This window comes from Macrotis lagotis, chromosome 4 (assembly GCF_037893015.1).
Source record: "Macrotis lagotis isolate mMagLag1 chromosome 4, bilby.v1.9.chrom.fasta, whole genome shotgun sequence".
In the NCBI taxonomy this organism is placed as follows: Eukaryota; Metazoa; Chordata; class Mammalia; order Peramelemorphia; family Peramelidae; genus Macrotis; species Macrotis lagotis.
Window position 1 is genome coordinate 185,252,873 of NC_133661.1, and position 16,595 is coordinate 185,269,467.

The following is a 16,595-nucleotide window of genomic DNA, read 5'->3' on the forward strand; positions in this document are numbered from 1 at the left end:
GGAGAGGGGAAACTGGTCTTGTACCTAAGAAAGAAACATTCAAGATAAAGATCAAGAAAATTTTTTAAATATCCAAAATAACTTCTTATAGGGCACTATTTTTGTTAATTACAATGTGACATGGAACACTTTTGTATTAATTCTGTTTCCTCATGCCTTTCTAGTGAGATTGATATATGGTTCCCGGTGGTGGATCAGTTGGAGGTCCCAACAAACTGGTGGGATAGTGAAGCTGACAAGTCCTTGCTTATAGGAGTCTTTAAACATGGTATGTGCCTCTTCTAAAAAATAGGCCCCATCACCCTTCCCTGTGCCCCCTACTCAGATCTCTCTCTTGATAAAGACTTGTGTTCAATAAGGACATGAAAGAATGATTAAGATCCAGATTCATGGAGTTCTGTAATCAGTTTTTAGGGGAAGTGGAAAAGCCAGCATGCTTGAATGGAAAACTAATCTTATGACTTTAAGTCATATTAACTATTCCAGAGGTAGAGTGTTATTAGTGATATAATGTATACATATTTAGATATTCATTAAATTTTGGATGGATAAATCTTACCTTTGAAGAAAAGCTACCATTATCATTAGAATAACTGGAAAATATTTTTCATCCTGTCCCCACTAACCATAGTTTGCATCTTTGGATGGAATATTCACACTTTCATAATCATTGTTCAGCTTAATCTGTGTGGCCACACAGGCTTTATAGAAGTTTCTGATGTGTCCTAAACAATCACTTGCTATAAATCTTAGAATCTGAAGAATGGGGGGGTGGGGGAGTGAAACCCGAGGAATGAAGAGAAAAAGACTGCCCTTTACAACCTTGTTCAATGACAAATTCCAGATACTGAGAATTAAGAATTGCACTTCTGGGCAGCTAGGTCGCCCAGTGGTTGGAGCACTGACCCTGGAGTCAGGAGTACCTGAGTTCAAATGCGACCTGAAACACTTAATAATTGCCTGTGTGACCTTGGGCAAGTCACTTAACCCCATTGCCTTAAATAAATTTTTTTAAAAATTAAAAAAAATTGCCTTGTAGTTTAATGGGTGTAGTTAAGTGAGAAAGGAGTCCTAGACTCTGTTTTTAATTCTCCTCCTCCCTGGCATGATTAGCACAACAAGCCATTTAGCCTCTCTATGCAGCTGCGTATGTATTATATTACAACCCAGAAATATAATGAAACTTGTAGTCTGGAAGACTTGGATTCAGATCCAACTTCTGCTACTACCTGTATCACCTAACCATTCTGGGCCAAGGTAACCCCTTAAGTCTATAAGTTACAGAAGGGTTGCAGTCTTTCTTAGTGGAAGAGCTTCCCACACCGGTAAGATCATAGGTCCTTATTGGCATACTACTTAGTTTTAAAAAAAAAAATCAAGGAAATTTGTTTTTCTACCTATTCTATGGAATATTGAAAACCTGAACGAAATTTTAACCATTTTGAACATACATATATAATATATGTAGATTGTATGGTAAAAGTTTAAACCACCCAGTCTGAAAGCTTGTTTATTTTCATTCCACAAAATATATTAAATGCCAACTATGTGCAAAACAGATGCTAACTAGTTTCATTTAGGTAAAGATTTCTAAATCCCCAATTCCATGCCTTCTTTATGACAGAGGACATGTCATTGAATTGCTTTCCATTCTTCACCTATAAAATAGAGATCATAAAAGATCACCTGTCACAATTTTATCTGTCTTTATTTCTCTACCCACTGCTTATGAAACAAATATAAAATGCAGTAGAAACATTTAATAGAATAGACTTATTTAACAATGCTAACATATCAATTATGACAATAGCATTTTACACTGTAGGTAAAGTATTCTAGATATTCTAATCATATATAATGCAAATTTTCTCAGTTGAAGAAACCTCACCTTGATAAAAGTGAAATCCATATTACCTTTGATTTCTGGATCTTTCCCATCTAGGTTATGAGAAATATAATACCATGAGAGCAGATCCAGCTTTATGCTTTCTGGAAAAGGCTGGCCGACCAGATGACAAGGCCATCGCAGCAGAGCATCGGGTGTTGGACAATTTTTCTGATATTGTAGAAGGGTAAGAGACTAAGCATTAAGTTTAGATTTTCTCTTAAATTATGTCCCTTCCTTTGAGGAACTTGATTATCTGGTCTAAGAACCAGCACAAACATCTTGAGGTGAGCTTAGAGAAGAGACTGATGGTCCTTGTAGTTTCTTGTGGGTTTTATTGTTTTGTCACAGGGTAGCTGTCACATAAAGTTATATGGTTGTCTGAACCTAACTATGTGATGACCAGAAGATGACAGCATGAGAGAAAAGTTGTGATAATAAATTTCCCTTACTTTAAAAACATTTTTATATAGTTACAGCAATTGAGAGAACAAGTGAGTGTTCAAAAGATGATTGTATGCTGGAAAGATTTGGGCCAAGCTATCTAGAATTGTCCAGAAGTTGAATGGACTGCCTAGGGAAGTTGTGTGTTCCTTTTTACTAGCAGTCTTCAAGAGGACAGATGGATGGATCTCTTTTGGACTAAAATTTATCTAAGATTCTTTCTAATCTGAATTCTGTTCTATAGCTCATGTTATAAAAATCTCAGTTTAAGAATTTTGTGGTTTCTAATCATATTTCTGTTAAGAGAGGTGCTTCTCACATTTAGGTATTCATTCACTGAACCATGGGCCCCCATGATGAGTTGCCATGCTAATACTGAGTCACCAGGCAGAGCAGTATTGCTCTGGACTGGGTGCCAGTGAGTGTAAAAGCATTTCTCACTGGATACCTGAGGGGCACATGAAATAATCCTCTTTAGGTTTTAACAGCTCCCCTCCTATGCAAGGTTTAGTGTCTATTTTCAAGGTAACAAAATTTTGTAATTCATATTCCTGATACCTAGTTACTTTATAAAATTAAAAAGTAGGACTCATTATAAGGATCATGAGAGAATGTCCAGTTGACTTGAGAATATGTCAGTGTCATAAAATGTCTAATGGAAGTTTTGATTGAAAATATAATAGTACTACCCTCCTGGGTCACCAGCAATCCAATGTAATATTCAAGATTCAAGTGACTTAATATAATTCTTTTTGTGTTCTTCAAAAGAAACTGGGTCTTTTTTGGTTGAGTTTATTCATCCCCCTTTCTTCCAAAAAGTTCAATGTGCTAAACATGGAGAATAAAGTAAAATGATAAAACTAAATACTAGGGGAGTTGAATAGGAGGTCACTGAGATAACTTCCAGCTCTGAATCCTTTTAAGAAACAAGAGTTAAAGGGGCGGCTTAGGTGGTGTAGTGGATAAAAGCACCAGCCTTGGAGTCAGGAGTACTTGGGTTCAAATCCGGTCTCAGACACTTAATAATTACCTAGCTATGTGGCCTTGGGCAAGCCACTTAACCCCATTTGTCTTGCAAACCCCCCCCCCCAAAAAAAAGAAAGAAACAAGAGTTAAATATTGAAGAGAGTGATTAAAGGGGGGCAAAGTGGTGGTGAGAAGTAGTTATGGAAAATTTAAATGCCATTTGATTTTGGGGTTGGAGCTCTTATGCACTTACTAGACTAGAGATGTGCTTAATCTAGTCTTCTAAGCAATATTATTGACTTTTCAAGATAGAACAAGGCAGGAATGATAGTTGTCCAGAGTCTTCTTCTCCTGTATTGCTCTTGTATCCTTTAGTCTTAGGATAGGTTACTTTTCCCTTCTACCTTGGTAAGTTAACAAATAGTTGGACTGTTTTCCATATCAGCATCAGTTTTAAGACGATGGTACCTTATTTAATATCAAATATATTATATTTAGTACTTAATAAATTAATCCTCTAGTTCTAGTTCTTTGGAATCTCTGTTCCATTTCAGAAGCAATAAAAACCAAATGCTATAAATGGTGGTGAATCATTTGACTGTCTTTATTCTTAGTCAATCTCATCTCTGGGGTGGCTCAGATTGATGTCTTGAACAAAGGCCCAGATAATCTGAATTTATTCTGTGTACATCACATTGTGGGAACCTAAGGGTTAACACTTAAGAAAACTAGGGAAGAGAAGTAGAGTTTCCCACAAAGTCATGGAGCAAGGCAAAAATGAATCTTGTAGTCCTTCTGGAACTTTCTCTAGAGTGATGTAGAGTTAGACTTTTATAGTTAGTGTTTTTCTCTGACTTCCTCCCCATCCCCCAAATTTTATAAAGCATTACCCTCATTATCAAAGAGAGAGTAGATGTGTGATTAAGGACAGGCCTTGAAAATTAGTTGCTAGACCAGAGAGAACTAACAACCTTTATGAAGCAGAATGATAGCTGATACTTCTTTATTTCACTCAGGGTCCTTTATAACTTCTCAGCTTTGACTTACTTATTTGCTAAAACAGGACTTCCTTCCTCTTCTCTGGATATTTCAATGTAAGGCCAGCTCTGGCACCAAGGTCAGGCTATGGAATGAAGTTGGTTTACTCTATGTTACATTTGTGTTTTACTAGGTTTTCATCTCAGATAAGAATATCAATGAAGCACAATAATTAATTACTTCTTGGTGTCTCTATGGTTTTTAGGGTTGACTTTGATAAGGATTGTGAAGATCCTGAATACAAGCCACTTCAGGGCCCCCCAAAGGACCAAGAGGATGAGGTGAGAAAGAAGCTCTCAGTTTTTCTATCTATACATCTATGTGTATATATCATATGTATATCTGTGTTGTAGTGCCCCTGCTTGAAATTTAAATATTTGATTGATTTCTTAGATTGATTTGCTGAACCTCTGTGAATAATATTTCATCCACTCTCCCCCAACAGACACCCTACTCCGCCTTCCCCCCACCACACACACAGACCACACACATACACCCTTTATTGCTGGTATATGAAGAAAGTTCCATTTTCTTCATATTCTAATATGGGTCAATGGTATTTACAATGCTAGTATCTTTCTTGTATCTTTCTTGGAGAATTATTCTAGTTCGTTTGATGTCCAAGAGAAGCACAGGGAAAATACTTAAGCATTTCAACATCTTCCTTTTACCCCCTTCCCCATTCTTTTGGGGGGATGGGTCTCTTTCTCTAGGGTGACCCTTTGATGATGATGGATGAAGAGATTTCTGTGATTGACAGTGATGAAGGTAACCCTGGGTTCCCAAGTCCAGTTTATCATGGGGGAGGCTGGCCTAAAGGAGAACAAACTATTGGGAATACGGTTTTATTTCTCCCCAAGTTGACTGGGATTGTCTTGATGTTTGAACTTTGGGTGGATTGAAACTCCAGTCTTGTCTCCTTCACCAACTCTTTTTCCATTCCCTACTCACTCTGCTTTACTTCCCACAGTCCAGGTGACCCAGCAGCCAGGTCATCTCTTCTGGCCTCCAGGCTCAGCCCTGACAGCCAGATTGCGCCGTCTGGTTACTGCTTATCAACGCAGCTACAAACGAGAACAGATGAAAATAGAGGCAGCAGAGCGTGGGGACCGACGGCGACGTCGTTGTGAGGCAGCCTTCAAACTGAAAGAAATTGCACGGCGAGAGAAGCAGCAGCGGTAAATCAGTGGAAATTGAGCTTCTTTCCAATTATGTTATCTTTCTCTAGTTAGTTATCTCTCATTTAAGTTTCTAAAGGGAGGAATTCTTAAAAGCCTATTTTATTTTATTTTATTTCATTTCATTTTATTTTATTTTATTTTATTTTATTTTAATTTATTTTTGGTTTTTCAAGGCAATGGAGTTAAGTGGCTTGCCCAAGGCCACACAATTAGGTAATTAGTAAGTGTCTGAGACCAGATTTGCACTCAGGTCCTCCTGACTCCAAAGCCGGTGCTCTATCCACTGCGCCACCTAGCCAACCCAAGAGCCTCTTTAAAGAAACACCTCTTACCTGCTAAAATTATAGAGCCCTTAGAAGTAGGACACCCAATTTTAAGCATAATATCCCAGTAATGTCTACTTTAATAAGGGAAACCACTGATATATACCACATTCATTATCTACTAATTTATTAAATTCTTCTTAGCCTCTTCTACTACTACTTTCTGGAACATGTTTATTTCCTTGCTTAATTTTGTTGGCATTGGTGATCTTAAGTTGCCAAACTGTAAAACAACTTTCTGTTTACTCACCTGTTAACCAATCCTATATTTGTTTTTTCCAATTTATAGATGGACAAGGCGTGAGGAATCAGATTTCTACCGAGTGGTGTCAACCTTTGGAGTGGAGTTTGATCCTGATAACTTACACTTCCACTGGGGTCGATTCCGTACATTTGCCCGCCTGGACAAAAAAACAGATGAAAGCCTTACCAAGTACTTCCATGGTTTTGTAGCCATGTGTCGACAGGTGTGCCGTCTACCTCCTGCTGCTGGAGATGGTAAGTGACTCTTAGACAAATCCAGTATAACTCAAAAGAAATGATGAAAAAACTAGCAAATAATTCTTCATTTATTTCTCCTTTCAGAATCCCCAGACCCCAATCTATTCATTGAACCCATCACAGAGGAGAGGGCCTCACGCACACTTTTCCGAATTGAGTTGCTTCGGCGATTACGGGAACAAGTACTGTGCCATCCATTATTAGAAGACCGACTGGCATTGTGCCAACCCCCAGGCCCTGAACTGCCCAAATGGTGGGAACCAGTTCGACATGATGGGGAGCTTCTCCGAGGGGCAGCCCGCCATGGGGTGAGCCAAACAGACTGCAATATTATGCAGGACCCAGACTTCTCTTTCCTGGCTGCTCGTATGAATTATATGCAGAGTCAACAGGCAGGGGCATCAGCTCCATCCCTGTCACGCTGTTCTACCCCACTGCTACACCAACAATATGCCTCAAGCACTGCCTCACCACTGCCCCTGCGTCCAGATGCTCCTACTGAAAAACTACCAGAGGAGGCAACAACCCATGTCCCCAGCCTGGAGAGTCTGGCCTTAAAACTAGAGCATGAGACAGTGGCCAAAAACAGGCCAACCCCACAAGACTATGAGCTACGGGTAACCCCCTCCGATCCTACCCCCATGGCTTCCCAAAGTGTTCTACCAGTCAAATTGGAGGAAGAGGATGATTCAGACTCTGAGCTGGACTTAAGCAAACTGTCACCATCCTCCTCCTCTTCTTCCTCCTCATCCAGCTCCAGCTCTAGCACTGAAGATAGTGAAGATGAAAAGGAAGAAAAGCTGAGTGAGTGCATGTTTTAGGCATTGTTGATACTTTCCCCCTTTTTCCCCGCTCATTTTTCCTCTTTAAATCTTGTTTTTATCTGTGATTTTATATTATCTTCATTTTTGAATACATCTTTATTTCCCTCCCCTAATCAAACTATCATTTATGACAAATAATTTTTTAAAAAGAGGAAAACAAAACAGTTCAGCAAAATCATTAAACATACTTCAATTTGTTCTAATAATGTGCAGTATTCCATGCCCATAATTTCCCCACTTATGCAGATAATTTTTGTTTTCTAAATGCATTATTTTTCATGAGATGCTCAGTATTTGATATAATAGCCCAAATGAAATTTATCTTTTCAGTCATAATGTAATTTTTCTTCCTCCATTTCTACTCATTTGGGTATTTCTGTATGTCATCTTCAGGTGCTGACCAGTCATGCTCCAAGCTATATGATGAAGAGAGTCTCATGTCCCTCACTATGTCCCAGGATGGATTCCCTAATGAAGATGGAGAGCAAATGACTCCTGAACTATTGCTGCTTCAGGAGAGGCAGAGAGCTTCTGAATGGCCCAAGGTAACAACTTATTTCCAGGCCCAAAGTAAAGGGGAAATTATGACTGGGGTTAAAAGGAAAAGTGTGAATGGAAGTTTTTTTGTTTTTTGTTTTTTGTTTTCATTATGGGGATCACTTCTGCTATTTTTCTAGAGTCTGTAATGTAGTTCAATTAAGTTTAAAAGGTGTGGAATCTAGGGACTATCCTGTAAACCTCAAAGATTCCCCCTCACAAAGCATCTTAACCCCATAGAAGATTTGGCAGTGCTGTTTGGAATCATTAAATATATTCTGTGGTCGCCATCTGAACAAAACTAATATTAATTGTTTTGTCCTGATCAGGATCGTGTCCTGATCAACCGCATTGACCTCGTCTGCCAGGCTGTCCTCTCAGGGAAATGGCCCTCCAACCGCAGGAACCAAGAAATGGTGACTGGAGGGTCACTGGGACAAGGCAACAATATGCTGGATAGTCCTCTGCTGACTCCAGGCGAATATGGTGACTCACCTGTGCCCACACCTCGAAGTAGTAGTGCTGCTTCAATGGCAGAAGAGGAGGTGACTGCTGTCAGTACTGCTGCAGCCCAGTTCACCAAACTTCGACGGGGCATGGATGAGAAGGAATTTACAGTCCAGATCAAAGATGTGAGCTGAGCACCTTTGGTAAAGGGGAGTAGGGAAATTGATTCTTTGCTTTAACTAATCTCACTAGCTCACCTAATATGTTGAGCTGATTTGACTAAGTGACTTCAAAATGGAAAATCCAAAGAAATGGAGGTCATTTGGGCAGGGTAGAAGTTCATTCATTCTCTAAGAAACAGGTAGAAACAATATTATTTAAGAAAATCTTACTAAGAAAAGGATCCTTTTTAGGACACCTACATTTAAATCAATTGTTAGAAAGCTGTAGTTATTGTTAAAATAACGTAGCATTTCATGTTTGCATAAGTATTTCTTTTGAAGTTAAAGCAACCATTTGAAATAGGATGACATTTTTATGTGATACATAGAGAAATTGATAATAGCAATACTACTGATGGAGGTCCAAAGTCAACTTAGTGTTATAATCATATCTGTGGTTCATTTTTCAGTCATCTGGGGGTATTGCTCACCTGTACCTTAACTAAGATTCCCAAGCCAGTATATCCTGAAATTTAATTGCCAACCCCTCAATGATAAATGCAATCAACTAGTCAGCCATCATATAATAGAAGAAAGTATCTAAATCTCATTCTAGTTATGTGCCTCTGTGATGAGTTGCCATGCTAATACTGAAGCACTAGGTAGAGCAGTACTGCTCTGTACTGAGTGTTACTGAGTTAAACTTAACTTCTCTTGTAGACATCTGAGAGGCACAGGGCCAGGAGCTGGAGATTTTTCTGAGAAAAAAAGTGTAAATGTTTATATTATATTCCTAACTTCTAGTAGCCAGTCAGGTGGCCTCCCATTTCTTAGTTATTGAGACAGGGTAATACAGAGCACAGGTTAATTAATCAGGGCTTGGTCTTTAGTTTGAGAACATGTGCCATATTATATCATGGATGCCTGATGTGTCTCCCAGGAAGAAGGATTGAAACTGACGTTCCAGAAGCACAAGTTGATGGCCAATGGAGTACTGGGAGATGGACATCCACTATTCCATAAGAAGAAGGGTAGCCGAAAGAAGTTGGTGGAGGTGAGAAGGTCTGGGACTTTAGCTGGATAATATGATGAGGTCTCTTAATCTATTTTCCTAATTAAATCAGTGAGCATTTGTTACGGTATGGTTTGGGAAAACATAAGTTTTTTCAATTCATTTTATGAATACAAATGTCTTTTCTTCAAATAAGAAATTGTATTCATGAGTTGGATTCTGAGTTTACAGCTGGAGGTGGAGTGTATGGAAGAGCCTCATCACCTTGATGTAGACTTGGAAGCCCGGATTCCTGTCATTAATAAGGTCGATGGCACTTTGCTAGTGGGTGAGGATGCCCCTCGTCGGGCTGAGCTGGAGATGTGGTTACAGGGTCATCCAGAATTTGCTGTTGATCCTCGGTTCCTAGCTGTAAGTGACTTTTTAAATTTATTGGGGTTTGAATCTGCAAGAAAAAGATATAAAGCATGCCAGAAACAAATTTGTATTGTCCCTAGTTAACAGTCCCTTATCCCTAAGGAAGATATTTAGTGGCACTATTCTACTTAGTCCTTTTTAGTTATAATATAAACCTACCACTGTAGAGAAATCTTTGCTTTAAGATAATTGGCTCTCTGTTTCTGCTTCAGTATATGGAAGATCACCGAAAACAGAAATGGCTCAGATGTAAAAAACCCAATAAAGCAGAGATGGGTTGTTTGGGAATGGAACAAGTGCAAACAGTCAATTCCCGGAATGGAAAGAAGGTGAGACCTATTTAGTAATGGCCTAGTTTCTAAGTTTCTTTATTAACATAGTTTCTATTTTATTTAATTATTTGTTCTTCAACACAAACATTTCTAAGAATGAGTATTTCTTTCTTCTCTCTTTTTTGGACCAAACCTATGATTTCGTTGTTTTAGGGATCCTGACTAGGAAATTCTCTACTAATGCAAATCTGCAACTTCAATAAACCATCTACTATGTACCAAATCCTGGGAATAAAGATAATAATGAAACAGTCTCAGCTTTGAAAGAACTTATAATGTATCAGAGGAAATATAAAATGTACCCTTATAAAAATATACAAAGTAGTTTGGAACAGGGAATAAATAACACTAAAAACCTGGGCATCAGGAAAAGCCTCATGTAGGATGTAGCACTTGAGCTGAGCTTTGAAGGAAATAAGGAATTCAAAGAGGCCTCTTTGAGAAGGAAGTATATCTGGGTGCAATGCAAAAGCATTGAGATGAGAGGGTGAAATGTCATGACAGAGACTATAAGATCACCAGTTTGGCTGGACCAAAAAGGTGGTGTAATGTTTAAAATAATTGGATCCAGTTTGTGAAAGACTTCAAATGCTAAACAGAAGTTTAATTTCATCCTAGATATTAAGAAGCTTTAGCTTCTTGAATAATATAATGATTTTGGATTAGACCTCTGTTTTAACTTGTTTTGACATTACCAAAGGATAGATTGAAGACAGGAGAGAATTCAACAAGGAAACCAATTAGGAGGCCATGAGGCTTAACTAGGGTGGTGGCCATGTAGTGGAGAAAAGGAACAGATTTGAGAAATATTGTAGCATTAACATCACAGAGTGTAGGAGAGCAAAGAATTATATGGCTGTAGATTTCAGTGTCTAGAAGGAATGATTGTGTTCGCAATAGAAATAGGAAAATTTTTTTTTTTTTTTTTTTTTTTTTGCAAGGCAGTTGGGTTAAGTGGCTTACCCAAGGCCACACAGCTAGGTAATTATTAAGTGTCTGAGGCCAGATTTGATCACAAGTACTCCTGACTCCAGGGCTGGTGCTCTATCCACTGCGCCACCTAGCCACCCCCAAATAGGAAAATTTTTAAAAGGATTGGGTCTTTTGTCAAAATGTAAGTTCTGTTCTGGATATATGTTGAGTTTGAAATGCCTGAAAAACATCCACCTCAAAATGGCATTAGACAGTGGGATAGATGAGACTAGTGCTCAGGAGAGAAACCATAGCTGGATATATAAATTTGATAGTCATCTGCATAATAATGATTATTGAATCTAAAGGAATTGTGTAAGGACACCAAGAGAGAATTTTTAAAAAAAAATTAACCCTGCATGGAGGCTTGAGATTCACTTATGGTTAGAAGGTAGGATATGGGTAATGATCCGGCAAAGGAAACTGAGGAATAGTTTGACTAGTAAGGGAAACCAAATAAGAACAGCAGCAGGAAAAGCCAGAAAGGACAGAGTCAGCAGTCAGTAAACACTTTAATTAAGCATATACTGTATTCCAGGAGACTGATAAATGGTAACACGTACTTAAGAGTTTTTAGAGATGAGTATTAAGGAAAGGCCAGGTTTAAGAGATCATTGGAGGGGGCAGCTAGGTGACACAGTGGATAGAGCACCGGCTTTGGAGTTAGGAGGACCTGAGTTCAAATCTAGCCTCAGACACTTAATAATTGCCTAGCTGTGTGACCTTGGGCAAGTCACTTAAACCCACTGCCTTAAATAAATAAAATTAAAAGAGATCATTGGTAACTTTGAAGAGAGGAGTTTCAGTTGAATAATGAGATTGAAGTAATGTATCTTGCAAATATGTGGATAACTCAACCAGTAAAAGAGTAGAATTTGAGCCTCTTGAGGGATCCATAAAATATATACATAGATAACATATGTACATATACATATATGTAGTGTTTTTATGGTACTATAGTATTCTGTCTTTAAATTAATCCCAAGAATCTTAAAACAAAGTTACTTTTAATTCATCCTGACTAAAAAAAAAAACAAAAATATACTAGACATTTTAGAATAGTTCAAGGTAATGGTTAATTCCAAACATGTTGGGATTAACTAACAGTTAGCAGTTTTCTAGGTCTTGACAGGACCAGGGACATATTATATTTTTTTTCCTACCTTTCCAATAGTTTGTGTCAGCTGTTTAAACATCTGAAGTTTTTCCCTCATTTTGGTACTTTAAACAGGTGATTGCAACCTGGACTTGTTATATTTGTCTCCATCATGTTGTTTATACAGGTTTACCACAGTTTTTTGATGAATTTGTCCCCTGAATCACAGCATTTTAATTGCTCAGAAGAGCAATTATGGAAAAAAGAATTCTGTGATGGAAATTTTTTCGTAAAGTGAATAACCACTCTTGTTTTACCCATCTGAGTATACATATAGGGTGTGGGTTTTTTGGTGGAGGAAAAGGAGGGTATATTTTATATACTAGTAGGCAAGAACTATGTCATAGAATCTAAATTTAAATTATAAAAGACCTTAGAAAGTAGTTAAATGTAATCCCCTCATTTTAAAGATGAGGGAACATAAGAGATAAAGAAATTGTCTATTTTTTCTTTAAAAACATATGATAGTTACATTTATTGATGAGAAGGAATAAATAAAAAAACTCATCTTAGTGTTTCTCAATAATCAGCCTTCAAAGTACCACAGGTGTCTTACATTGATGGTATCAACATGTTCCAGAGAGACAAAGAGAAAACTCTGTGTGTGTGTGTGTGTGTGTGTGTGTGTGTGTGTGTGTCTGTGTGTCTGTGTCTGTGTCTGTGTCTGTGTCTGTGTCTGTGTGTCTGTGTGTGTCTGTGTGTCTGTGTGTGTATGAATGAGTTCACACATATCTCTATAGAGGGTGCTCAAGCTTCAGCTTAAAATTGTACTAAGGGGCAGGTAGGTGGCTCAGTGGATAGAGCACCAGCCCTAGAAGGACCTGAGTTCAAATTCGGCCAAAGACACTTAATAATTGCCTAGCTTTGTGGCCACCTTTGGGCAAGCCACTTAACCCCATTGCCTTGCAAAAACCTAAAAAAAAAATTTGCACTAAGACTTTTGATACAACCTGTATATATTTATGTCAGTACTTTTAGGATTGAGATTTTGCTGATATGGGTACTCTTGAACTTAGGTAGATTATAACTCTAGAACTAAGTAGATGGTTTGTAAGAGTTGCTATGACCAAAAAAGCTAATCACCCTCTATCCATCTCAGGTATTAATCTATCCTAATTTACCAAGGCTTCAGACCAAGACTCAGACTCCTCATCTTCTATGGGAAGTTTTCTTGGCTCTAAATAGGATTGGCCAGAGTTTACATTCTCCCAGCATAGCCATCAGAGAAAGACTATTGTGGGGAAAAGCACATATATTTAAGTATATTATTATTATTATTGACAGAGTACCAGTTCTAAGAGATATCAATCCCTTCATCTTTTCAGTTTAAACTGAAAGACCTTTTTAAAAGTCTGCATACCAATTAAAAGAAATATATTCTTAGATGATTAGTGTGAATTTTAAGTGGTGAATAACAGTCACTGGCATAATTATGAAATAAAACTAAGGAATTGGATTGTAATTCTAAAGCTGTATTATAATTGGATTTAGTAGAGTAGTCAAACCTATACCTTATAAGTGAGAGCATTAAGATATTCTGTTTTTCATGGCAGGGAAGGGTATGAATAGATTATAAATAAAATCCTAGAGCATAAAAGTGAACTTAGAGATCAACTAATCTGGTGCCCTCAAGTTTAGAAATAGGAAAAATGTAAGCCAAGAGATGTTAAACATCTAAAGTTAATTTGGTCACAGTTGTACAATTAGTGTCAGATTTGGAATTTGAACCTAAGTCTCCTGACTCCATCCCTGATGCACTAGTGTGCATTTATATGGTAAAATCTTAAGAATGTTGCCCTTCATATGTGAAAATCACATTACAACTACCATGATTATTTATATACTTTAAATTGTTGAAGAAGTTATTTAGTAAACCAGACAAATTTTGAAATGGCCCTGCTCATTTCTGTTGTTTTTAATTTTATTGGTATATTTTGTTTTCATATCCAAATACATCCCTCCTCCTATCTTTGATCCTTTGAGAGCATGCATCCCTTTTAACAAAGAATAAAAAAAGGGAAGGGGAATTGTAGTTCAACAAAACTAGCCATCATATTCTGTATGTGTGTTTATATACATATGTATGTTTAAATACTTTTTCCACCTCTGCATTTCTTCTTACTTTAGAACTAAATTGGATCCTTGTAATTACACTGCCAAAAAAATGTGGGTTTTTGAGCCAAGTAGCTGGGGTGAGGTGGAATTGCCCTATGAATTTATGTAATAGCAAACCAAGCTGGCCTTCAAAGCTATCAAATTTATGACCTTGGCATAATTAATACCATGCTTTAACTTACTTAGTCTAACATCCCCCTACATATACACCAGTTGGAGTGTGCTAAAATACTACAAAAATAAACCAATGAAGCATGCTGAGAGGAAGCTTTTGTGGTATATGAAATCTGTTTTGACTTGTTTTTTCCCCTTGTCTCCCCCCCCCCCTTTCCCAGGGTCATCTGTCTGATACTATGTTCAACCGGGTCTTGCCAAGCCCAGTTGCACCAGACAATAGTAAGAAGCGAGCCCGCAGGGTACGGCCAGACCTCTCCAAGATGGTGGCCCTGATGCAGGGTGGGGGTTCTGGACCCCTGTCTTTGCATAGTACCTTCCAGCATGGTAGCAGTGGCCTACAACCTGTATCAGCACTAGGTCACAGCAGTACCACCTCTACATCTTTGCCTTTTGTGCCATTTGTGATGGGAGGTACAGTCTCATCCCCTCATGTAGACTCCAGCACAATGCTTCATCACCAACATCACCACCACCATCACCACCACCACCATCACCACCACCCAGGCCTAAGAGCTTCTAGCTACCCTTCCACGCCAGCTACTACCACCTCTGCAGGCACAGCCCTCAGGTTGCCACCATTGCAACCAGAGGAGGAAGAGGAAGAGGAAGAGGATGAGGAAGAGGAAGATGATGAGGAAGATGATGATGACTTATCTCAGGGCTATGATAGCTCAGAAAGGGACTTCTCGCTCATTGATGACCCTATGATGCCAGCCAACTCGGACTCCAGTGAAGACGCTGATGACTGAGGTCCCAGCATGGTTCCCACTGCTTTAGTGGTTGATGAATTTTTTTCATTCACTCTGGCCCTTGGACTGTGGAAAAAAGAAAGGGGCAGGAGAGAGATGGGAAAACCCAGGACTTGGGGAGGTGGAAAAGAAAAAGAAAATTTGTACCTAATTGCTCCCAAACATGAGAGGATTGGGTGGGCAGGGTAACTCATCAAATAATACATAACCACTTCCTCATTTCTGGGGAAGGAATGGAGACTGGAGCAGCTGGTGTGCTCATTTACCCCTTCCCTGGACACCTTCATTAACAACAGACTATAGTGCTGGCCCCAGCCTCTGGCAGAGCCTGTTCCTGCTGGAACTGTGGACACAGGCTGGAGGGTCAGGAACTGTTACCTTCCTTCCCCTTGGCATTAATAAATTTAAGTTAATCCTTTTCCATTCTTCCCCAGTGCTGTTTTTGCTCCTGAGGTAAAATGCTAATAATGCTAATTATTTTAAATGAGTAAGGGTGCTCATTCTGGGCATACCATTCAGACTATCCCACATCAGGCCAATGAATGTATGTGCAGTTTTGAAATTGAATCGAGGTTATAGTAGGTAAATTAGGAAAGTGTGGTTTGGTTTGTTCAGATTATAAATTGGGGGGGGGCGGCAAAAAACAATTTCTCCATGCTTTTTTTACTCTGGTCCTAACAGGGATTTAAACAGGGATATACAGCCTTGCTGCTTTTCAAGGTCATTAACGTGTGTTCTGTGACTCAGGCTTTGGTTAAACCAGAGGGAAATAAGATGCAAGACTCCGGCTGGCCTCCTGTGCTGGTTTCACCCTGCTCTATTTTGGCACTTCCCCCTCCCCGTTTTACTATTTCAGTGACACAAGTAGCTGAAGCTAGGGCCAAGATTGTCTCATCTTCCGGCCATCGGAAAGAAGGCTCCCCACGGGCCTGGGTTTCACTGACTCCAGGCGGTCCAGACCCCACATGGCAGAGGGATGGGCTCTCCCCTCGCCGGGGACCGGCCCCTACAGGTGGCCCGTGCGGACGGGGCCGGCCAAGGCCTGGGAGGGAGGGAGGCAAAGAACGGGTGATGCCAGCCGGGGGGCCCGCCCCGGGGGGCCCCGCGGACCTCCGCCGGGCCTTTCTGGCCTCCCCAGAGCCCTTCCCGATAGGGGCGGGGCCTCCCCGGCCCGCGCGCCGCCGGCGCGGGCCGCGCGCTGCCTCCTCACGTGCGGGGCGGGGCCGCGCGGTGGCTCGCGGCTCTCCTGAGTTCCGGCCCCCACCGCTACTCGCCAGGAGAAGGTGCTCGGGGAGACCACGTGCAAGAGCGTGGATGTAGCGGGCGCGTCTCCGCTCGAGTCACGTGAGGATGCGTGC

General features: G+C 39.7%; 1 protein-coding gene and 2 non-coding genes across 7 annotated transcripts in view; all 3 read left to right on the forward strand.

The window, feature by feature from the left end:
- The window catches only part of CHD8 (chromodomain helicase DNA binding protein 8), a 58,514-nt gene extending 42,366 nt beyond the window's left edge, over nucleotides 1–16,148 (forward strand). For all 5 annotated transcript variants that reach the window (XM_074234911.1, XM_074234912.1, XM_074234915.1 and 2 more), the window contains 13 exons: nucleotides 165–268; nucleotides 1,943–2,072; nucleotides 4,539–4,614; nucleotides 5,047–5,101; nucleotides 5,304–5,511; nucleotides 6,127–6,335; nucleotides 6,423–7,142; nucleotides 7,556–7,707; nucleotides 8,029–8,331; nucleotides 9,248–9,361; nucleotides 9,551–9,730; nucleotides 9,949–10,065; nucleotides 14,647–16,148. In XM_074234911.1, the coding sequence (XP_074091012.1) occupies nucleotides 165–268; nucleotides 1,943–2,072; nucleotides 4,539–4,614; nucleotides 5,047–5,101; nucleotides 5,304–5,511; nucleotides 6,127–6,335; nucleotides 6,423–7,142; nucleotides 7,556–7,707; nucleotides 8,029–8,331; nucleotides 9,248–9,361; nucleotides 9,551–9,730; nucleotides 9,949–10,065; nucleotides 14,647–15,237 (2,959 nt within the window). In that variant the 3' untranslated portion in view covers nucleotides 15,238–16,148. The remainder of the gene's footprint in view (nucleotides 1–164; nucleotides 269–1,942; nucleotides 2,073–4,538; nucleotides 4,615–5,046; nucleotides 5,102–5,303; nucleotides 5,512–6,126; nucleotides 6,336–6,422; nucleotides 7,143–7,555; nucleotides 7,708–8,028; nucleotides 8,332–9,247; nucleotides 9,362–9,550; nucleotides 9,731–9,948; nucleotides 10,066–14,646) is intronic.
- On the forward strand, nucleotides 2,678–2,786 carry LOC141523193 (small nucleolar RNA U6-53/MBII-28). Its single transcript, XR_012478385.1, has one exon. It is a non-coding gene; the product is annotated as a small nucleolar RNA U6-53/MBII-28 (small nucleolar RNA).
- LOC141523194 (small nucleolar RNA U6-53/MBII-28) lies at nucleotides 8,931–9,040 on the forward strand. Its single transcript, XR_012478386.1, has one exon. It is a non-coding gene; the product is annotated as a small nucleolar RNA U6-53/MBII-28 (small nucleolar RNA).
- Nucleotides 16,149–16,595: the final 447 nt, after the last annotated feature.